The sequence below is a fragment of the Vulpes lagopus genome, chromosome 5, assembly GCF_018345385.1.
Source record: "Vulpes lagopus strain Blue_001 chromosome 5, ASM1834538v1, whole genome shotgun sequence".
Classification (NCBI taxonomy): domain Eukaryota; kingdom Metazoa; phylum Chordata; class Mammalia; order Carnivora; family Canidae; genus Vulpes; species Vulpes lagopus.
This window is the reverse complement of record NC_054828.1, coordinates 97444749-97466037: the sequence shown is the minus strand read 5'-3', so window position 1 is coordinate 97466037 and position 21289 is coordinate 97444749. Positions and strand designations below refer to the sequence as shown.

Below are 21289 nucleotides of genomic sequence, written 5' to 3'. Positions count from 1 at the left end.
AAACTCTTTCTATGAGGCCAGCATTACCCTGATCCCAAAACCAGACAGAGGCCTCACCAAAAAGAATTACAGACCAATATCCCTGATAAACATAGATGCAAAACTTCTCACCAAGACATGCCAATAGGATCCAACAGTACATTAAAAGGATTATTCACCACCACCACCAAGTGGGATTTATTCCTGGGCTGCAAGGGTAGTTCAACATCTGCAAATCAATCAGTGTGATATACCACATTAATAAAAGAAAAGAACGATATGATCCTCTGAATAGATGCAGAAGAAGCATTTCACAAAGTATAACATTGTTTCTTGATTAAAACTCCTCACAATGTAGGAATAGAGGAAACATACCTCAATATCTTAAAAGCCATATGTAAAAAGCCCACAATGAATATCATTCTCAGTGGGGAAAACCTGAGAGCTTTTCTCCTAAGGTCAGGAACATGACAAGGATGTACAGTCCCACCACTCTTCAACATAGTACTAGAAGTCTTAGCCTCAGAAATCAGACAACAAAAAGAAATAAAAGGCATTCAAATTGGCTAAGAAACCAAACTCTAACTCTTCACAGATGACATGATATTCTATATGGAAAACCCAAAAGACTCCATCCCAAAATTGCTAGAACTCATACAGGAATTCAGCAACATGGCAGGATACAAAACCAATGCACAGAAATCAGTTGCATTTCTCTACACTAACAATGAGACAGAAGAAAGAGAAATTAAGGAGTAGATCTCACTTACAATTGCACCCAAAACCATAAGATACCTAGGAATAAAGCTAACCAAAGAGCCAGAAGGATCTGTACTCAGAAAACTATAGAACACTCATGAAAGAAATTGAAGAAGACACAAAGAAATGGAAAAATGTCCCATGCTCATGGATTGAAAGAACAAATATTGTTAAGATGTCTATGCTATCTAAAGCAATCTATACATTCAATGCAATTCCTATCAAAATGCCATCAACTTTTTTCACAGAGCTAAAACAAACAATCCTAAAATTTGTATGAAACCAGAAAAGACCCCAAATAGTCAAAGGAATGTTGAAAACAAAAACCAAAGCTGGTGGCTACCACAATTCCAGACTTCAAGCTCTATTAGAAAGCTGTAATTATCCAGACAGTATGGTACTGGTACAAAAACTGACACATAGATCAATGGAACAGAATAGAGAACCGATAAATGGACCTTCTACTCTATGAGCAACTAATCTTTGACAAGCAGGAAAGACTATCCAATGGAAAAAGGACAGTCTCTTCAACAAATGGTGTTGGAAAAGTTGGACAGCCACATGCAAAAGAATGAAACTGGGCCGTTTTCATTCCAACGAAAATGGATGAAAGACCTAAATGGGAGACAAAAACCCATCAAAATCCTAGAGGAGAACAAAGGTAGCAACCTCTGTGACCTCGGCCACAGCAAATTCTTGCTAGACATGCCTCCAAAGGCAAGGGAAACAAAGGCAAAACTGAACTATTGGGACTTCATCAAGATAAAAAGCTTTTGCAAAGCAAAGAGTCAACAAAACCAAAAGACAACTGGCAAAATGGGAGAAGATACTTGCAAATGTCTTATCAGATAAAGGGCAATCTATGAAGAACTTATCAAACTCAACACCCAAAGAATAATCCAACCAGGAAATGGGCAAAAGACATGAACAGACTGTTATTTAAAGAAGATATACAAATGGCCAACAGACACATGAAAAAATGCTCAGCATCACTTGCCATCAGGGAAATCTAAATCAAAACCACAATAAGTTACTACCTCACAGCAGTCAGAATGGCTAAAATGAAGAAGTCAGGAAAGGAAGATGTTGACAAGGATGTGGAGAAAGGGGAACCCTCTTCCATTGTTGGTGAGAATGCAAGCTGCTGCCACCACTCTGGGATACAGAATGGAGGCTCCTCAAAAAGTTGAAAAAAGGGATCCCTGGGTGGTGCAGCGGTTTAGCGCCTGCCTTTGGCCCGGGGAGCGATCCTGGAGACCCGGGATCGAATCCCACGTTGGGCTCCCGGTGCGTGGAGCCTGCTTCTCCCTCTGCCTGTGTCTCTGCCTCTCTCTCTCTCTCTCTCTCTGTGTGTGACTATCATAAATAAATAAAATTTTTTTTAAAAATTAAAAAAAAAAGTTGAAAAAAGAGCTACCCTATGACCCAGCAATTGCAGTACTGGGTATTCATCCCAAAGATACAAATGTAATGATCCAATGTTTATAGCAGCAATATCCATAGTAACTATGGAAAGAGTCTAGACAGATGAATGGATAAAGTAGATATGATATACATATTCAATGGAATATGGCTCAGCCATCAAAAAAAATGAGAGCTTGCCATTTGCAATGACGTGGATGGAACTAGAGGATATTATGCTAAGCAAAATAAGTCAGAGAAAGAATTATATGATATCACTCATATGTGGACTTTAAGAAACAAAACAGGATTATAGGAGAAGGAAAGGAAAAATAAAATGAGTGAAACCAGAGAGGGAGACAAATCATAAGAGACTCTTTTTAAAAATATTTTTATTTATTTATTCATGAGAGACACAGAGAAAGAGAGGCAGAGACACAGTTAGAGGGAGAAGCAGGCTCCATGCAGGGAACCCAATGTGGGACTCAATTCCGGGACCCCAGGATCACACCTTGGGCTGAAGAAAGGCGCTAAACCGCTGAGCCATTCAGGGATCCCTAAGAGACTCTTAATCATAGAAAATAAACAGGGTTGATGGAGGGGAGAGGAGTAGGGGGACGGGGTAACTGGGTGATGAACAGTAATGAGGGAAGGTCATATAATGTTCACTGGGTGTTATATAAGACTGATGAATTGCTGAAATCTACTTTTGAAGCTAATACTCTTAATGTTAATTCATTGAGTATCAATTTAAAAATTTTTTTAAATAATGTGACTTTCATTTAGGCAAGATATAGTTATTTTTTTAATCAATCTGACATAACTTCCTTTTAATTAAGATAATTAGAGCATGGCATCTGATATGATTATTGATATGGTTGGGATTCAGGCAACCATCTTGCCTTTTGTTTCGTATTTGTCCTATCCTTTATTGCCTTTATCTTCTTTTTCTGTCTTCTTTTGGAATAATCAAATAGTTTAATGAATTAAACATTTAATAGTTTAATGAATATCAATGATTATTGATATGGTTGGGATTCAGGCAACCATCTTGCCTTTTGTTTCGTATTTGTCCTATCCTTTATTGCCTTTATCTTCTTTTTCTGTCTTCTTTTGGAATAATCAAATAGTTTAATGAATCCATTTTATTTCCCATCAATTTTTGTTCTTCTGGCGATTATCTCAAGATTTATAGCTGTGTGCTTAACTTATCACAGTCTCTGTTCAGGAGATATATCATTTAAAGTAGAGTATAAAAGGCAATTAATAATGTACTTCCAATGAAAAAAAAAAAATAATGTACTTCCATTTCTCCCCTCCTAGGCTTTATACTATTGTTGCATGGTTTTTATTTCACATGTGTGATAAACCCCAAAATAGTGTTATTATGTTTCTTTAAATAGTAAAATATCCGTTAATGGTATTTCAATAAGAAAATATCTTATATATTTACATGTTGTTATCATTTCCACTACTCTTTATTCCTTTGTGTAAATCCAGTCTTCCATCTGGAATCATCATCTGGTTATTTCTTCTCAAGCTGATCTTCTCATGAAGAATTCCTTAAGCTTTTATAGATCTGAAAATGACTATTTCTCATTTGTTTTTGAAAGATATTTCTGCTGAGTATTGATTTCTAGATTGAAAGATTTTTTTCTTTCAATACTTTTTAAACAGTTTCTCCGTTGTCTTCTTGTTTGTATTGTTTGATATGAAATTTGTTATTATCTCTTCGTTTCTTTGTAAGATGTTCCTTCTCTGTCTTTTAAAAAAAATTTCTCCTCTTAATGTCTTATTTTTTCCTGATTCTTTGCCTACCTGGTGATCTTTAATTGGATGACAGACATTGTGATTTGACCTTCTAAGGTGCTGGAGATTTTTTTATATACCTATAAATATATTGGGCTCTGTTCTAGGACACAGTCACTTGGAAACTATTTGACCTTTTGAGTCTTGCTCTTAAGATTTGTTAATTGGACTCAAGAGCTTTGCTTAATCTAGGATTAATTAGTCTCCACCATTGGGGCAAAAAACTTTTGAGTCTTCTAGACAATTCCCTATAAATTATGACATTTCCTAGGTTAGCTGATCAGACTAGGCCCTTTCCCCAGCCTCTTCTGGTACTGTTCCTTCTTATTCTTTTTGGTGAATCTTTTTTTGGCCTCAGGCTGGTTTTTCATATGTAGAGACTGATCGGTTCTTGCTGAAGATTTGAGGAGGACCATCTCCAGATCTCAAGATTCCCTTGTATAGCTTCCTCCTCTACAAACTCAGTCCTACAAACTAGCTGTGTCACTCACATTGGATCCCAGATTAGTCTTCTAAACTCTGATAATCTGCCAGGCTGTGCTTTGGTTTCTCCTCCCTATATTTTGGCCTGGAAACTTTCTCAAGCTAATAAGCTGGACCAATCATAAGACCCATCTCCCTCTCCCCTCCCCTTTAGAGATCATTGTCCATTGCCTGATGTCTGGTGTCTTGAAAACTGCTGTTTCATATATATGGCCTGCTTATTGTTGTTTTAAGTGGGAGGATAAATTTGGTCCCTACTGCTTCATCTAGCAGGTGTCTCTAACGTACTTTCTCCAAATTTTTTATTATGGAAAATGTGCAATTTACACAAAAGTAGGCAGGATAGTCATGTAAATGCCCATGTACCCATCTCCAAATTTTAGAAAATGATCAACTCATGGCCAATCTTGTTTTTTCTGTGTCCCCACTCACTTCTCTCACTCTGGTATTATCTGAAAGCAAATACCAGACATTGTGCAAACTTACGCTGTTATATCAGCGTCAGTGTCCTGCCCGTATTTCTCCTGTCCTTTCACTTCAGTGTGCCTGACCTGACTCTAGCTCTCATGGTCTTCATCTTTTTGCTTAACGGCTTTCCTTAAAAGTGGGGGAGAACTACTGTGCCCTGCTCGCAGCAGGCTAGAACTGCCAGTGTCATTGGTGCTCTCCCAGGGACAGACCCTAACCAAGGACAAATGGACATGAAGAAATAAATATCTCAGCTCCTTATTCCCTTGTGTGAGATGATTCTGAGGCATGGGCTTCACACTTTTCTCGTAAGTTTCTCAATGGAATTACATTCCTTTTGCCCACAGGAGTAGCCGATGTGATAATGCCCCCTTTATCATCTGTATCCCCTTTCTGTCACATTTGCTTACTCTCTGAATCAGTTTTCCGGGACTGCCATAACAAAGTACCAGACTGGGTGACCTAACATAATTTATTTTCTCATGATTCTAGAAGCTAGAAGTCTGACATTAAAGTGTCAGAGTTCAAATGTCAGCAGGGTTGGTTTCTTCTGAACCTCTCTCCTTGGCTTTCAGATGACTGTCTTCTCCCTATGTCTTCACATGGGGTGTGTGTGTATTCATGGGTGTGTGTGCATGTTCTAATCTCCTCTTCTTATAAAGATACCAGTCATACTGGAGTAGGGCCCAGCTATACAACCTCATTTTTACCTTAATGACTTATTTTAATGCCCCATTTCCAAATACAGTCACATTCTGTTGGTATTGGGAATTAAGACTTTAGCATATGAATTTTTGGGGAAAAATTCAGCCCATAACATGCCCCTATTGGTGTTTCCTGTATCAAATGATCTACTTCTACTCAAATCTTTATTTTGGGGACTGCTTCTGGGCAAACTCAAATGAAGGAAATCTCTAAAAGATAAAGGATTCTTGGGATGCCTGTGTGGTTCAGTGGTTGAGCATCTGCCTTTGGCTCAGGTTGTGATCCTGGAGGCCTGGGATCAAGTCCCACATCAGGCTCCCCTTGGAGAGCCCGCTTCTCCCTCTGCCTATGTCTCTGTCTCTCTCTCTCTGTGTCTCTCATGAATAAATTAAAAAAATCTTTAAGATAAAGGACTCTTGAAAAAAAATAATCTAATTACCCCCATACACTCTTGATATCCATGCTTCAAGGCTTTACTTGTTCTGCCTTGTATAATTGGCTTTTTTACATGTACACATCTTTTTACATTTTTATATCCTCACAGTGATGGCAGGAAGTATGCTGCATTGTTTTTATCCCTATCCATGCAGTGCCTTCGATGCAGGAGATACCAATACTCAATTTGCGGAGTTAATGAGAGTAGTTCTAATCTGCCTTGGAAACTAGGTTTTAATAGTATAGCCACAAAACCTAAATGACAAAAGTATTTGTACTTTAATAATGTAAAATCCTGGGACTCCTGGGTGGCTCAGTGGTTGAGCTTCTGCCCCCATGGCTCAGGGTGAGACCCTCAGGTACATCCGGCTCCCTGAAGGGAGCCCGCTTCTTCCTCTCCCTGTGTCTCTGCCTCTCTCTGTGTGTCTCTCATGAATAAATAATATCTTTAAAAAAATAATGTAAAATCCTTGCTAAGTCCATTACCGGCAATCTGTACAAATGTACAACATTCAGAACTGAGGCACACAATATTTGTTGGTTGAATTAAGGTTTTAATTATTTTATTTTTTATTTTTTATTTTTTTGTTTTTTTTTTGGTTTTAATTATTTTAAATTAGAGGTAAATATAACATCATCAACTGAAGTTGGAAGTTGAAAACTCTTTATTATGAAGACAGTTATTGTTCACACGAGTTTATAGAAAATATCTTCGAACTGTTACTGCCACCTACTGATGAGGATTGGCCAGTGTTCCAGAAACCTATCTCTCAGGGCTTTTGAATTTTGATGGTTGTATAAGGGGCCTATATGAAGCACTAGTAAACGATAAATTTGACACAATAAAAAATATCTATATATAATCACAAGTTTCTTGTGAAAAGGAACTATTCAGTCTTCATTTTTATATACACAGATGAGCCTCAACTCAAACTCTGGACTAAACCCTCGGTAATTACTAGTTGAATAAGTGACTAGGGTGACTGATAAGGCAGAGAGAGCCTCGTGACTATAAATCAATCCTATTTTACGTTATAACCATATTAATCCAAGACTACATTCTTCCTCTGGACGTTACTTACATTTGATAATAAAGTAGTTCTGTTTGGGCAGCCCCGATGGCGCAGCGGTTTAGCGCCACCTGCAGCTCAGGGCGTGATCCTGGAGCCCCGGGATCAAGTCCCACGTCAGACTCCCTGCATGGAGCCTGCTTCTCCCTCTGCCTGTGTCTCTGCCTCTCTCTCTCTCTGTTTCTCATGATAAATAAATAAAATCTTTTTTAAAAATTTTAAAAAAAGTAGTTCTCTTTGACAGCAAGCTTTCAAAGACGAAAATGCTGGGCGAAGTACACAATAAGACGGATGTAAGCCCTGCCCCTTTTAGCTTTAAGTACTCAGGCGGCTTTATTTGTCTGAAAATTGCTGTGTACCGACGTTATGCTTACAACACAATGCCTTGGGTTCAAGGGGCCCTAATCTCAAAGTACTTTCCAGACCACCGTCCACGAATTTAGAGAACAATCGATGGGAAAACTGGGGTAGGGGCACGTGCAGAGGATGCAAGAAAGTGAGATACAAGGAGCAGAACTTTTTAAAAAAATTTATTTATAAATTTATTTTTTATTGGTGTTCAATTTGCCAACATACAGAATAACACCCAGGGCTCATCCCGTCAAGTGCCCCCCTCACCCAGTCACCCCCACCCCCCACCCACGTCTCCTTCCACCACCCCTAGTTCGTTTCCCAGAGTTAGGAGTCTCTCATGTTCTGTTTCCCTTTCTGATATTTCCCACTCATTTATTCTCCTTTCCCCTTTATTCCCTTTCACTATTTTTTATATTCCCCAAATGAATGAGACCATATAATGTTTGTCCTTCTCCAATTGACTTACCTCACTCAGCATCATACCCTCCAGTTCCATCCAGGTTGAAGTAAATGGTGGGTATTTGTCATTTCTAATGGCTGAGTAATATTCCATTGTATACATAGACCACATCTTCTTTATCCATTCATCTTTCGATGGACATCGAGGCTCCTTCCACAGTTTGGCTATTGTGGACATTGCTGCTAGAAACATCGGGATGCAGGTGTCCCGGCGTTTCATTGCATCTGAATCTTTGGGGTAAATCCCCAGCAGTGCAGTTGCTGGGTCGTAGGGCAGATCTATTTTTAACTCTTTGAGGAACCTCCACACAGTTGTCCAGAGTGGCTGCACCAGTTCACATTCCCACCAACAGTGTAAGAGGGTTCCCTTTTCTCCACATCCTCTCCAACATTTGTGGTCTCCTGCTTTGTTAATTTTCCCCATTCTCCCTGGTGTGAGGTGGTGTCTCATTGTGGTTTTGAGTTGTATTTCCCTGATGGCAAGTGATGCAGAGCATTTTCTCATGTGCTTGTGGCCATGTCTATGTCTTCCTCTGTGAGATTTCTGTTCATGTCTTTTGCCCATTTCATGATTGGATTGTTTGTTTCTTTGCTGTTGAGTTTAATAAGAGCAGAACTTTCACACAAAACCATCCCATACTCTCCTCTAAGCATGGAACCACAGGCACTGAGCAATCTGGGACCTGAGTTTTCCGCGTCAGGCTGGCCCCGCCTCCCGGCCCGCCCCTCCCACTCCGGAGGCCCCGCCCCGAGCCCGCCTCCCCCTCCCGGCCCGCCCCCAGCCTGGCCCCGCCCCTCCCTCCCGCTCCGGCCCAGCCTCGAGGCCCGCCTCTACGCTCTGACCCGCCCACCCCTCCGAGCCGCGCTCTGGCTTCTTTAGCTCCACGCCCGGGCCCGGGCCTGAACCCCGCTTGTGGGGCCCGAGCCGCACCTCCTCGCCCAAGCCGAAACCTCCGGTCCACCTCCCCGCGTGAGCCCCGTCACCCGACGCGAACCCGCCTCCCGGAGGCGGAGCTGCACCAGGTGCGGACGCGGGGCGTGGCGGGCGCCTTGGAGCGCCAGGTGCGGCTTCCGCGTCAAGATGGCCGCCGCCTGCCGCATCGGGGCCCGGCTCGTGTCCGGCCGCCGCCTTCCTGCCGCGGCTCCGCTGCTTCACGTCGCCCTCTGCCTCTCGTGCTGGGCCCCGGCGGTTGTGAGCGCCGTCCCGGAGCTCGGGCTCTGGGCAGCGACGGTCGACGACGTAAGTGGAGTGTGGAGACCGAGGCGTGGCGCGTCCCGGGCCCTCAGGGTCCGCGCGGAGCTCGCTCGGACCCCCGGGCCTGGCCCCGGACTTGTTCATCTGGTCTTCGCCGGGCCTGGCCGGGGCACCTGCCAGCGACGAGGAGAGCCCCCTCCGGCCCGACCTGGGCGGCGGGACAGCTCGCCCTCCCAAGCTCGTGCGTGGGGACGGCTCTCCCTTCCGAGCGCCGGTACCGTTCTAAATTCCAGAATCGCCTTTCCCCAAGTGCTGGCCCGTCGCGGCGCCTTGACGCCCCCTGGCTCGACCCCTTGGCGCTCGGTCGGGCCGGCGTCCCGGCCGTTTGACCTTACCTCGGGGCTCGGGTGCAGCCGCAGGGCCACACCCGTGAGGCCACAGAAAGGACTTTCCCAGGCTTCACTCTCAGCATACACTTAAAGCGCATGTGCCACTTTTTTTTTTCTTTTTCCTTTAAATGGGGAGGAAATCTGCCACCACCCCCCCTCGTTGGCTCTTCTGGGGTTCCTGAATTTCTCTAGGGCCCCTGTCACAGCTGCGGGAATGTGTGTGTGGAGATGAGGTGGGACACGTGATTAAGGAGTGTTTGAGAGGCTAGTCTTGGAGGCACGAGGGTGTGTAAACTTCCCTCCTAGGACAAGCCATTTGAGAACTTGGCATCCGATAGTTACATGAGATGATGTAGGAGCGATGCAGAGTTGAATTTTGGAAAGTCTTGTTAAAGAGGAACGGGAAATCGGGAAGAGGCCTTATCTCCTGCTTTTCTAGTCAGATCATTCATCCAGCTGTGTTTTGAGATGAATATTTTCCATGCATTAAAATGACGTTTGAGTTCTAAGAGCAAAACTTATATTTTGACTTAAGGAGAAAAATTTAGTACCGGAGGCTGCAGATAACTTCCTACAACGTAGAAGCTATACAGGAAGGAAAATACGGACTCATTCTGAATTTTTAAGACCCAGCGCTACCATTTCTTCTAGGATTCTTCTGGGTTTTGGTGTCCCATTCTATGCGTCAGTGATATAGCATGCACTTCTCTATTATTGAATTTCTGAGAACCACACTTGTGGTTTCATGCTGCTGCTTTAGTGAATGGCAGTATCATAAACTAAGAGTAAACAATATTAGAAGTGAATGAGCTCTGTACGGATTGTTAAACTACTTGACCATATCTGTAAGGATCTTTGCCAAGTATACTTTGGATGATGAAACGCCAGAGGCCCTGGAGAAAGAATAACTGCTTCCTGTATAAGGAAGGTAAATTTTTCCTTGGGTCCCCCTTTCAGGTCAGTAGCCATAAAGCCCTTTTTTGCAGAGACTACACTGATCTCTCCCCTCATTTCAAGCTGTTAGAATTTGTCCTTAAGAATAAGAAAGGAGAAGGAGGTTTTCATTTATTTGTACTACAGATGTATCAAGAAATGCTTCTTTTGATTATAAAGATCAACAAACAGTTTGAGTACCTACTGCACATAATGTGCTAGATTGACCATTCCTGTTGCAAAGATGAATTAAGACAACAGCCTCTTCTCTCAAGAAGCTTATATAATAGTAGGGACAACAGATTCATGAATAGTAGTTGAATACATGGCAGCATTCTTGGGATGTTAGTGGAGCACTAAGAGGGTCACCTAACTCTGCTTTCTAGAGTTGATGTCTGGTTGGGTCTTGAAAGATGAGTAGATGTTACCTGGATGAAGAAAGAGGGACTAGAGAAGCAGCAAAGCAGGAAATTCTTAATATTTCTGCTGAGTGAGGTTCTGGTAGGAGTCTTAGAGGGGACTTAGGCTACCGTAAGCCTCCCACAGCTTGTCCCTGAACCTGTGGCCGGGGGTCTAAATTCCAGGACCTACAGGGTCTGAGGCCATTGGTATCAGTGAGTGAAGTGAACTAGAGTCAGGAGGTGCTGGAGAGCCATGGCCTATAGATTATGTGCTCCTTCAGAAGAGGTGGCTGCCATTTGGTTCCAGCTAGTGGATCTTTTTTTTTTTTTTTTTTTTAAGATTTTATTTATTTATTCATGAGAGACACACAGAGAGATAGAGAGGCAGAGACACAAGCAGAGGGAGAAGCAGGCTCCATGCAGGGAGCCTGACATGGGACTCGATCCCTGGTCTCCAGGATCACACCCTGGACTGAAGGTGGCGCTAAACTGCTGAGCCACCTGGGCTCCCCCCAGCTAGTGGATCTTATATGGCAATGTAGACACAGAATTGCTGAATCTCCCTTTTTTTTAAAAAGTGAAAGCCAGAATCCATATTTTTATCATGTCAACTAATTAAAAAATTTTTTTAAAGTTCCCACGTGGGCCAAACAAACCTCATTTTGTAGGTTGGCTTAGGCCACTGATAACTAATTCTGTGTATGAATGAGGGAGAGCCATTGAAGGATTTTAGATGTCAGTACCAATCACTGTGGCTGTGAACTCAGGATGAGTTATAGGTTCAGATCTAGTGGCAGAATTAAGTTACTGCAGAGCAGGGGGCAGAAAATGTTGAGAGCCAGAATTGGAGCAGTGGTGACAGGGATGGAGAGGAAGAACTAAATTTGGGAAATGTTTGTGAGATAAAGTGGGTGTGCCTTGGGGATTGGGCAATGGAGCTCAGAGACTGAATGATGCCAAGGCTGGCGTGACTAAAGATGGCATCACCCCCAACCAACATGTATAGTATGGAAAGAGTTGGGAAGGAGCAGAGAGGAGTGTGTCTGCTTTAGGACAGGTTAGTGTGGAATATTTGGTGGACATCCTAGTGGACGTGACCTTAAGGTTGTTGGGTATGTGGATCTGGGGCTCAGAGAGATGGGGGGCCTTGGCTGAGAAATTTGTTGTTATTGTTGGAACTGTGTTAGGGTAGCAGGTTATCAATCAAGAAAGAGTTGCCTGTACTCTGTGCTTTTCATTCTTAACCACTCATTTATTGAACACAATCCCTTCTCACAGCATTTTTATTCTTGGTGAGGGCAGACATTAAATAATTAAGTAATAGATTATTTCATTTTAATTGTGGCAAGGGTTGTGAAAGATGAGACCTAGAGACCATGTAAGGGAGGGCCTGACTTCCTGAGGCTCTTGAGCTGGGCTGAGAAGCGTTAAGCAGTCATTAACAAAGTGAAGAAAGAGGACACGGAAGGGTTTTTAAGTAAGTTTGCAGGTTGACTACTGAAGTCCTGAGAGCTGGAAGGCGTTTTCTGCTTTTAAAGCACCTAGAGAAAGATGCTGAGAGGTGGGCAGGACTTGATCATGCAGAGACCTGTGACCAGCAATAAGAATTGGTCTGTTAAAAGTACATAATGAAGAACCATAACAATTTAGGGACAGTGATGGTTGTTTTATTAAAAATACTGAGAGAGATAGGTCCCCTGGCTGAGCAGCAATAACGAAAAATGGTACGTGGCAGCAGCACGTCCAGTGTTGCTGATCCCCGGCCGAGACACTAGAAGCAAAGGCATTCAGGAGCCTCTTAGAGAGTAGATATGTGGGACAAAATTTTGAGCAAGTGGATGATATGACCGGGTTTATATATATAAAAAAAAAAAAAAAAAATCGGGATCCCTGGGTGGCGCAGCGGTTTGGCGCCTGCCTTTGGCCCGGGGCACGATCCTGGAGACCCGGGATCGAATCCCATGTCGGGCTCCCAGTGCATGGAGCCTGCTTCTCCCTCTGCCTGTGTCTCTGCCTCTCTCTCTGTGTGTGACTATCATAAATTTAAAAAAAAAAAAAATTAAAAAAAAATCACTCTGGTCACAGAGTGCAAGGGTTACAACTACATATTTTCAAGGTAAAACTATACTCTAAATAGAAAAAAAAAATTTAAGTTAGATCTTTATATATTTCCTTGTGCTTCCTTTTAGAAATCAGGACCTTTGATATTTAGAAAAACTATGTTTAACTCTACTGAAATCAAGTTTTCTGGTAAGTACAATAAACTAATATAATACTAATATAACAGTATATTATAAATGACTAATCTTATATAACATAAACTGATATATTAATATAACATTTTAAACTAGACAAATATTTTGTTTTTAAGTGGTTCTAACATTTTCAGGAATTCTTTTGTTTCAGTCAAGTCTTGGTTATTTTCAAGAATAGATTTTTCTGATCCTGTCTCAAAAAATGTAATATGAATCATTCTTTAAATATTATAAAGTGTAATAAAGTAGGCTTCAGCAAAAAAAAAGTGTTTGACTTCTGACTTCTGTGAAATTTGACTCTGAATCCCAGCTTAAATATATTCCTTTTATTTATTTATTTATTTTTTTAAAGATTTTTATTTATCCATTCATAGACACACAGAGAGAGAGGCAGAGACACAGGCAGAGGGAGAAGCAGGCTCCATGCAGGGAACCCGATGTGGGACTCGATTCCGGGTCTCCAGGATCACACCCCAGGCTGCAGGTGGCGCCAAACCGCTGCGCCACTGGGGCTGCCCTATATTCCTTTTATATATGAAATGTCATGATGTGCTAAAGTCCTTATGCCCTTGAAACTTTTATAAATATACCCATGATCATAGAATACAATAAAAATTACTAGGCACTAGCATTTTAATTAGGATTTTAGTGCTTATGAAAGTGAACATATTTGTTAGGGACTATGTTTTCTCTGTAAATACTGATGTGTAAGAACTACTGAGTCCTACAAATTGAGGTTTTCAATATTTTTAATGGGTTTATAGCAAATCACATTTACTGTGGTCTAACTCCTCTTAGTGTATCCAATAACTTAACTAGGTAAATTGATTGCAAGGGTTAGTTTTGGGATAAGGAGTAGTTTTTTGTTGCATAGAACAAATTGGCTTCCTGGGGATCCAAAGCCATGCCCCTTTTCTCTGTTACACCACGTTCAAATAATTTGTTGGGTGATTCTGTCATATGTGGGTATTTGCTGAGGAAATTGGCCAGCCATCAGCTAGAAAGCAGAGGTGGTTCAAAGCAGCTCATTTATATCAGATCATCAGTGGTGATAACTTGGCAAGAGGAAATTAAAGTCCAAAGTAGGCAAGGAAAAAAAAATTGGCATCTATTTGCTTTAATGAATTCAAATCTCATTGTCTAGACAAGTAAGATCTAGGAGGTACAGCAAGAAAGTTACATGGGGGAAAATGATATGGACCGTGAAACACATAATTTGATTTAAAAAATCAATATGTAGTGTTTGCAATCAGCTAAGAGTAGACCACACTCAAGACAGTGGTGCACCTGGGTGGCTCAGTCAATTAAGTTTTTGCCTTTGGCTTGGGTCATGATTTCTGGGTCCTGGGATTGAGCTCCGAGTTGGGCTCCCTGCTCAGTGGGGAACCTGCTTCTCCCTCTCCCTCTGCCAGTTCCCCTGGTTTGTGCTGTGTCTCACTTGCCTTCTCTCTCAAATAAATAAAATCTTAAAAAAAAAAAAAAAAAAAAGACAGTGGTATTAACATCTGAAGAAAGAATGAGGCAGCAGAAGGGAGTTAGGAACAAAAGCATAAAAAAATATGAAGGCTTAGTCAGGGTAAAGTAAATGTCTAGCAGCACCGATGGGAGAGAAATCTTGAACTATGACTGTAGATATGACATATCACTGCCAGATATAGAGGCAGCATCCATCTGAGCCACCTCATTCTGGTGCCATGCTCATCAAGCAATCTTTATCACCTTTGGGTATTTGGGAAAGCATGCTGAAGGGAGAGAGTTAATCAATCAATACACAACCACTTTTCAATTACTGTTCATTTTAAATGAGTAAGTGCGCATTCTAGATTATATGTCTACATTGATGGTGTGGTGAAGGAGTGAGACTGAGTCTCTGTTTTCACAGAACCAGATTTTAGTGCCTGCAAAGCTAATAATTAGCCCCTTGGATATGTGTCCATGCTCTTTGGTGGATCAGGCATCTATCTGGCTTTCCCTTCAGTGACCCCTCTTTTGCTACCCCATTCAGGATGTAGTCTTGTGGAGTCACTGCTGAAGATTTCTCAAAGTAATACACTGTATAAACAGAATAAAAGAAATATACTATATAATCATCTTGATATGACAGAAAAGCATTTGAAAAAACTCAGCACCTATTCCTAAGAAAAACCCTTAGAAAACTAGAAATAGAAGGAGACTTCCTCAAGTTGGTAAAGGCATCAGGATGCCTGGGTGGCTTAATGGTTGAGTGCCTGCCTTTGGCCCAGGGTATGATCCTGGAGTCCCAGAATTGAGTCCCACATTGGGCTCCCTGTATGGAGCCTACTTCTCCCTCTGCCTGTGTCTCTGCCTCTCTCTCTCTGTGTCTCTCATGAATAAATAAATAAAATCTTTAAAAAAAAAAAAATGTTGGTAAAGGCATCTATGAAAAATCTATAACTGGGGCACCTGAGTGGCTCAAGTGGTTGAATGTCTGCCTTTGGCTCAGGTCATGATCCTGGTGTCCTGGGATTGACACCTGCATCAGGCTCCCTGTAGGGAGCCTGCTTCTCCATCTGCCTAGGTCTCTGCCTCTCTCTGTGTGTCTCGCATGAATAAATAAATAAAATATATATTTTTTTAAATCTGTAACTAACATTATACTGTCAGTTTTCCCCAGATTGGTCTATAAATTCAGTTAACTTCAATCAAAATCCAAGCTGACTTTAATGTAGAAATTGGCTATTTCTAAAATTTATAGCAAATACAAAGAGCCTAGAATACACAAAGCAATTTTTAAAAAGAACGAAGTTGAAAGACTTTTACTATCTGATTTTAAAACTTACATAAAGGTACAATAATCCTAACTGTGGTACCATATAAGAGTAGACATACAGAATAATGAGACAGATCAGAGAGCCCAGAAAGACACCTACATAATAAGGTCAATTGATTTTCAATAAAGGTGCCAAGGTAATTCTTTAGAGAGAAGATAGTCTTTTCAATAAGTGATCCTGATCTTTTCAATAAATGAACAACTGTATATCTACACTGAAAGAAATCTCATCTCTTACATTGATCATGGATTTTTTTTTAAAGATTTTATTTTTTTATTCATAAGAGACACATGGAGAGAGGCAGAGACACAGGCAGAGGGGGAAGCAGGCTCCTCGCAGGGAGCCTGATGCAGGTGTCAATCCCAGGACACCAGGATCATGACCCAAGCCAAAGGCCCACTGTGAGACTCAATCCCAGGACCCCAGGATCACACCCTGAGCCACAGGCAGGCGCTAACCGATGAGCCACCCAGGTGTTCCAAGCATGGATTTAGACACTGTTACCAGCTCTGTCCTGCTTTTCTGGGACTCCATTTGCACCTATATTAGACTGCTTGATAATTGTCTCACAGGTCACTGAGACTTTGTTAAATTTTTTCAGTCTCTTTTTGCGCTACATTTTGGATCTTTCTATTGCTTTGTCTTCAAGTTCAGTGATCTATTCCAGTATTTAATCTGCTATTAATCTCATACAGTAACATAGAAATTAAATGAATGTATTAAGCAACTTTTAGTTAACTATAATAATGAATTTACCTCATTTTGCAGTGAGTTTTGGGAGGAATTAGATAATCTACTCAAAGTTTTTACTTGGATATTGTATTTTTTTAATCTCTAGAAGTTTGGTTCCTTTTTTAAAATCTCTTCTTTCCCTCAGTATTTTCATTTTTTCCTTTACATCTTTGAGCATATGGAAAATATTTATAGCAGCTGTTTTAATATTCTCTGCTAATCATCTTTGTCATTTCTACCTCTTCGTAATGACTAATCTATCATGATTATGACTCAGTTTTTTCTGCTTTTTATAGCTAGTGTTTTTGTTTGGATGATGAGTATCATGAATGTTACGTACATTCTTAAGTGCTCAAATGTTGTATTCCTTTAACAACCTTGTTCTGGCAGACAGTTAAGTTTCTTTTAGGTCAGTTTGATCCTTTCCAATTTTATGTTTAATTTCTTTTAGGGAGGATCTGGAGTAGCCTTTACTGAGGGCTAACTTAGCACCACTTTTAAGGTCTGACCCTACTACATTTCTCCTGAATGCACGGTATATTTAATGAGGCATTTCCATTTTGTCTAGCTGAAACTCAACTAGTTCCCAGCCCTATGTGAACTCTGAGAATCATTGGGCTTCTTTGTATGCAGGCACTGTCTGCCATGCAGGGCAGGCTCAATGGCATCCCTCTCCAGATTTTGTTAACTTTTTCTCTGTGTAGCTCCCAACTCTTGGGTATTCTGCCCCAGAAAGTCTACCAGTCTTAGACTCTTGAACTTCAGTCTCAGTGCTCAGTTTAGATTCCCTCTGGTTACCAGTCTTTGAGATAGCTCACAGTGATCCCTGCCTCCTGGTCTTCATGACTTTATATAGTCCCCTACCATATTATGTCAAGGTTGGTCTGACCAAGAGAATATAGCAGAATTAATGGCATATCACTTCCAAAACTGGAACGTAAAAGATACTGTGGCTTCTTCTTTGTGCATGCTTGCTCGCTGTCTTTCTCTCTCTCTCTGATGACCTACTCTGGGGGAAGCCAGCCGCCATGTTGTGATGACACTCCCAAAAGAGCTTTTTCTAATTCTAAACTTAATCCTTTTCAGTCTGTCTGATCATGTTACCCTCCTACCTGAAATATATGGCAGTGTTTTATAATATTCAAAATAAAGGAAAACTCCTTAGCTGAGCATATTACGCTCTGTGACTTTTCCCCAGGGCTCTTCTCCAGCTTCAGCTCTTCTCCTTTCACCAAATGTTTGTTCTGACCATAGCAGACCATTTTCAGGTGCTCATACGCATGCCTGCTTTCACTTACCTTGGCCTGCACATTTGCATATACTGTTCCACTGTCCTCTTCACCTAGCGAATTCTGCTCTTCATGTTAGTCTCCTTCTCCAGTAAGCCTGTTGGTACCCTTCCTCATGGTCTCCTGGACCATGTTAGGTGCCCTGCCCAGGGCTCCCTTGACCCCCTGTTCTCAGGCCCTTATTCTAGCAAAGGTGCCTATTTAATTATTAACCCTCTCCTCCCCAGTACCTCTTATATCAAGGACAGGGATTGTTTTAGTTTATCATTATGTCTCTGACACATAAGGAATGCTCACTCAGTACTTTTTGAATAAATAAGTCAGTGAAGAGAACAGTGTAGAGTGACTTTACAGTAAGCAGTGGCAGCATATTCGGTTATTCAGTTGATTTTAACTCTAGGTTTAACATAGAAATTAAATGTGTATTAAGCAACTTTTAGTTAACTATAATAATGAATTTACCTCATTTTGCAGTGAGTTTTGGGAGAAATTAGATAATCTACTCAATGTTTCATTAAAGTAGCCTATTTTAAATTGCATTCTCGAAACCTTAAGCTTATATTGGAGTATATATATGTGATTACTATAAAATGAGACTTTCTGGGCAGCCCCGGTGGCCCAGCAGTTTGGCGCCATCTTCGGCCTGGGGTGTGATCCTGGAGACCTGGGATCGAGTCCTGCGTCGGGCTCCCTGCATGGAGCCTGCTTCTCTCCCTCTGCCTGTGTCTCTGCCTCTCTCTGTCTGTTATGAATAAATAAATAAAATCTTTTTAAAAAATTTAAAAAATAAAAAAATAAATGAGACTTTCTTTATCTAAACAGTTAAGTCGTTCACTTGTTCTGGGCCTGTGAAGTTTACCATAGAGTGGCATTTGAAGTATCATACCTGTCAAAATGAATATTCTAAGCTGGAGGTAAGTAAAATGCAAATTTTTAATGTATATAAAGCTTTGAAGGAAAAATTATGAGTATAAAGATTTATTAGCTCATCAAGTGAGGAGGCCAGAAATATAAATTGTAGTTTTAAAAGTTTAAAAAGTTTTAAAACAGATTAATTTGGGACTTAGGCAAGAAATGCTTTTATTATATCAAAGTATATGCTTTCTGAAAAGGAAACATCTTTTAGTTTTCTTTCATCTTATGAAAAATATTAGTAAATATTTAAATCAGACATATATGAATCAATAAAGGGGTTGTGGGTCACATACAAACAAAAATGAACATAGTTTAAGGAAGAAATGTAAAAGGTTTACTTCAGTCAAAAGTTGGTTATAGGGTATCTAGAACTTTAGGGAGGCCGAGCAGCTTTAGTGAGTAGAAGCAGATTCCGAGAGGTGAAAGGAAAGGAGGCCCCCAGGGAAAGGAGGGGGAGCATGTGAGATGAGGAAAGAGGCCAGGGTAGGCTTTCTCCTACCCCTGGCATGTCCATTGGGCTCACACGTTCCTTGGAAAGGTGCTTCACTTGACCATTCTCCACATGGTTGCTCCCGGCCATTTCCTATGGGCGCCTAGCTTGAATGACACGTGGGTTTCCATACCTTAATCTGCATTGTCTTTCCATTTGGGATGAAAGGTGCCATTTTCCTCAAATACTGCTTTTGTGACTCTATCCCTAAATATTTTACCCCTTCACACTAAATACTTTGGTGTGTATTTCCTAAGAGCAAAGATACTTAGGTTACACAGCACAGTGATGAAATTTAGAAATTTTAACAATGATACAAAACTATTAACTAATAAACAGATCTTATTAAAGTTTGGCCAGTGTCCCCAAAACATCCTTTTTAGCAGTTTGTTTTTATTGTTCTTTTCCTAGTACAAGATCCAATCCAAGATCACACTGCATTTCTGCAGCTTTTGTTTTGTTTTGTTTTTGGTCTTTCCTGACATTGACATATTTGAAGTGTACAAGCCATTTATTATAAAATACCAATCAGTTTCCAGTATTTCTAATACTTCCTCATGCTCAGATTCAGGTTATGCTTTTGGCAGGCATACCGAAGAGTTCTGGTTTGTCCTATTTTTGGGACATAAAGTGTTAACTTTAAGATCAATTAGTTAAGGAAGTTTCTACCAGGTTTCTCCACTATAAAGTAACTATAAAGTTGCTGCTTTTCTCCTTGTTAACAATAATTTGTGAAGAAATATTTTCATATTTGTATATGAATATCCTGATTTTTCATCAGTCCTTGTTTTAATATCCTTTGATTCTTGCCTGATGAATCACTTATTGCTTTGATGATTGCTAAATGGTGATTTTCTAATTCCATTTTTTTCTTCTGCTTTGTTAACATTTTGCCATCAGGATGAGCTCTTTCTTTTCCTCTTATCTTACCTGTCAATCAGTCAACTGAGCAATCATTAGCATGGACTTACTGGTTTTTGCTTTGTTGCATGGGTTATAATCAATTACTATTTTTTACTTACTTTGTTCACATTGTCTACTATTTGGCCAGTAGAAGCCAACTTAACCTTTTCTTGATGGCTAGAAGCTAGGCCATTGGGAGCCTGCTTTTATTCATCCATCCTTGGTTTAACTTTCTTTGTAGTTAATGCTGCTTTTGTTTCTCTGTAAAATCTTTTATACATGGGATAAAATGAAAGTAGCCTCAGGACAGAGTATTTCTTTATTTCTCAGTGAACCAATTCCTGTAGTAACACCTTAGTCACTTTTCGTCCTGTCCTGTAAGACTATCCTTGTATTATGTGTTGCTGTATCTAAGCACCTTGGAATGGCTTAACATTTGTTTATTACCTCGTTATACCTAAAATTATATCCAAAACATTTTTCTTTTCAGTATTCTTCTCTGCATGTTTTCCCTCCAAACTGAATAAATCTTTGATATTATTTAGGTTCTAAGTTTTACTGATCTTCTTGAATAAGAAATGTGGAAATAAATTATAACATAGAATTTTACCTTGGGTAGGAGGAGCTATCACAAAAACATGATCTTAGTGTTGATGAAGACTTATGCGGCCATTATTTCAAGAATATTGAATGTTGGACAACAAAATATGAAAACTTAGACTGCAACAGTGACTTACAGGTGTTTCCATCGCTGAATGTGAGTATCTGTCTTGCCATGTAAAAATGGAATTAACTTTACTCCCAGTGGGATCCCTGGGTCGCTCAGCAGTTTAGCGCCTGCCTTTGGCCCAGGGCGCGATCCTGGAGTCCCAGGATCGAGTTCCGCGTCAGGCTGCCGGCATGGAGCCTGCTTCTCCCTCTGCCTGTGTCTCTGCCTCTCTCTCTCTCTCTCTCTCTCTCTCTCTATGTCTGTCATGAATAAATAAATAAATCTTTTAAAAAAAAAGCTTTACTCCCAGTGAATGCAAGTATTCTATTTTATCAACATTTTGATAGAGAAAATACTTTATTTG

The 21289-nt window shown here is 40.7% G+C and overlaps 1 protein-coding gene across 2 annotated transcripts in view; it reads left to right on the top strand.

Annotated features, from left to right (window-relative positions):
- Positions 1 to 8754: 8754 nt before the first annotated feature.
- TMEM87B (transmembrane protein 87B) overlaps positions 8755 to 21289 on the top strand; it is a 57641-nt gene continuing 45106 nt past the window's right edge. The window contains exons 1-4 of one of the 2 annotated variants that reach the window (XM_041755391.1): positions 8755 to 9162; positions 13030 to 13090; positions 18731 to 18822; positions 20836 to 20973. In XM_041755391.1, coding sequence (XP_041611325.1) covers positions 9004 to 9162; positions 13030 to 13090; positions 18731 to 18822; positions 20836 to 20973 — 450 coding nt within the window. In that variant the 5' untranslated portion in view covers positions 8755 to 9003. The remainder of the gene's footprint in view (positions 9163 to 13029; positions 13091 to 18730; positions 18823 to 20835; positions 20974 to 21289) is intronic. The other variant, XM_041755390.1, reaches the window with a different exon arrangement.